The following is a 2,500-nucleotide window of genomic DNA, read 5'->3' on the forward strand; positions in this document are numbered from 1 at the left end:
GGCGGACTCGTTTGGGGCAGGAAAACTGTACCCCTAAGAATCGTCTTCTCGTGGGTACGTACACCCGGGAGGAAACGGTTTATACAAGATGATGGTTTCATTGGACATGGAAAGTGGAAATAAAAGGATTTCATTTTTAACGTTTTGTCTTTTTGAATCTGGAAACGTCAAGCCGATCTGACAACCGCTGGTTGCAGCGCTGCAGGTGGCGCTGGTCGGGAAGCTCCACTCGCGCAGTTCCACCCCACCATCGCAGCAACCGAGAAGCAGGTTCGCGCGGCTCGTACAGCTGTGTTTTTGTTTTTCGTTCAGTTTTTCAGAGAAAGTTACTGTCCGCAGTTAAAGTGCAACTTAATTGTGGCGCCAGGACAGTGAAGACATTCATTCCGAGGATTCTGTTTCTGTTCAGGTAACGATATTTAGCTCAAGATGGTCCTGTCTGGGTTGGTTGGCGCTATCGGGCATCTTGATGGACCGTTGCAATCATATCTGCATATACCTGGGAAGAAGAGGCAGGAGCCCCCCTCAGGACTGGATGACTTGCTGGAAGGGAACAAACGAATGTTGTTTTGCTACTTTACTAGCGCTCCGTTATCAGACAACCGAGATAAGTCGACGATTTATTTATTGTCTCAGGCTTCGTTTTTAATTTGGAATATCATCAACCACACCAGCAAGTGGTGCCACCAACGCTGCGGACCTGTTTCAGAATTAATTTTTCCAAAACGCCTGCCAGGTCAACCGCTCATAGCATATTCTGTTTCGATTCTTTCTTTACATCGTTCGTTCGACCGAAAAGCAGACCACTTAGTGCGTAACCATGGTTGCCCCCACGGATCAGCTGCGATATGATGGGCGCGTAGTGGTGGTAACCGGGGCCGGAGCTGGACTGGGTCGTGAATATGCGCTTCTGTTCGCGGCTCGTGGGGCAAAGGTCGTCGTGAACGATCTCGGTGGTAACTTCAACGGTCAAGGCAAGTCGAATGCAGCGGACAAGGTGGTGGAGGAGATCCGAGCAGCCGGTGGTGTGGCCGTCGCCGACTACAACTCGGTGGTCGACGGTGACAAGATTATCCAGACGGCACTGGAAAACTTTGGCCGCGTCGACGTGCTGGTGAACAATGCCGGCATCCTGCGTGATCGAAGCGTGGCCCGCATTTCGGACGAGGACTGGAACCTGATCCACGACGTGCACCTGAAGGGTAGCTTCCTGACGACCCGGGCAGCATGGCCAGTGATGAAGAAGCAAAACTATGGCCGCATCATTATGACGTCCAGCAACTCGGGCGTGTACGGAAACTTTGGTCAGGCGAACTACAGCGCGGCCAAGCTTGGGCTGGTGGGGCTGGCCAACACGGTGGCGATCGAGGGAGCGAAGAACAACATCCACTGCAACGTGATTGTACCGACGGCGGCTTCTCGCATGACGGAAGGCATCCTGCCGGACATCCTATTTAACGAATTGAGTAAGTGACTATTGCACGGTCCACGCATTGCTCGTGAGTTTACGTTACTCTATTCCTTTACCAACAGAGCCTAAACTGATTGCCCCCGTGGTGGCATACTTGTGCCATGAGACGTGCGATGACAATGGTGCGATCATCGAGAGTGCCGCCGGTTGGGCCACGAAGGTACACTTTGTGCGCGGTCGGGGATGCGTGCTGCGCACCTCGATCGATGATGATGTTTCTCCCGAATACGTTCGGAAGGTGTGGGATCAGGTGACGGATATGTCCGAGGCAAAGCACTTGAATGCGATCGGCGAAGCGAGCCTAAGCCTGGTGGGAGTGCTGGAGAAGCTGCGCGATGGGCAGAACAACGAAAACTCGGTCACCGAGACGTTCCGGTACAACTACAAGGATGTGCTGCTGTATGCTCTCGGTGTCGGAGCAACGGTAACCGACTCAACGGACCTGAAGTTCCTGTACGAGAATAATCCGGAATTTTCGGTGCTGCCTACATTCTTCATTTTGCCCGGATTACTCTCCGTCATGGGCTCTAGCTTGACCGCTAATGCCATCAAACACACAACGTTCGATCTGACCAACGTAAGCAAACGAATCGACGATCCATCACGTGCTTACTAAAGCGTCCTTCCCTTTTCCTTTTCTAGATCCTGCATGGTGAGCAGTACATCGAGCTACTGGAGCCACCAACCACCGAGGGTGTGCTGACCACGACCTCGAAGGTGCTGGATGTGGTGGACAAAAAGTCGGGAGCACTCGTCATTACGCAATCGGAGTCATTCGACGAAAATGGTACTCTGGTGGCGCGGAATCAGAGTTCCACCTTCGTCGTCGGTGCCGGAAATTTTAATGGTAAAACCAAGGCAGGGCCGGACGTGAAGCCACTAGTGCCCACACCGAAACGTGCACCCGATGCATCGGTCGAGGTGAAGACGAGCAAGGATCAGGCGGCCGTCTATCGGTTGTCCGGTGATTTGAACCCGTTGCATATCGATCCGAGCTTTTCGGCCATCGCAGGCTACAAAATTCCCATT

At 52.9% G+C, this 2,500-nt stretch overlaps 2 protein-coding genes across 3 annotated transcripts in view; both read left to right on the forward strand.

The window, feature by feature from the left end:
* The window catches only part of LOC126570473 (glutathione S-transferase C-terminal domain-containing protein homolog), a 1,875-nt gene extending 1,735 nt beyond the window's left edge, over positions 1-140 (forward strand). The window contains exon 1 of the mRNA XM_050228251.1: positions 1-140. This exon is cut by the window's left edge and continues 1,735 nt beyond it. Within this exon, the coding sequence (XP_050084208.1) occupies positions 1-92 (92 nt within the window). The 3' untranslated portion in view covers positions 93-140.
* A 107-nt stretch (positions 141-247) lies between these two features.
* Positions 248-2,500, forward strand: part of LOC126572584 (peroxisomal multifunctional enzyme type 2-like) — a 4,745-nt gene continuing 2,492 nt past the window's right edge. Inside the window, exons 1-4 of one of the 2 annotated variants that reach the window (XM_050231998.1) lie at positions 248-409; positions 800-1,466; positions 1,534-2,048; positions 2,114-2,500. The exon at positions 2,114-2,500 is cut by the window's right edge and continues 211 nt beyond it. In XM_050231998.1, the coding sequence (XP_050087955.1) occupies positions 821-1,466; positions 1,534-2,048; positions 2,114-2,500 (1,548 nt within the window). In that variant the 5' untranslated portion in view covers positions 248-409; positions 800-820. The remainder of the gene's footprint in view (positions 410-799; positions 1,467-1,533; positions 2,049-2,113) is intronic. The other variant, XM_050231997.1, reaches the window with a different exon arrangement.

The sequence above is a fragment of the Anopheles aquasalis genome, chromosome 2 (assembly GCF_943734665.1).
Source record: "Anopheles aquasalis chromosome 2, idAnoAquaMG_Q_19, whole genome shotgun sequence".
NCBI lineage: Eukaryota > Metazoa > Arthropoda > Insecta > Diptera > Culicidae > Anopheles > Anopheles aquasalis.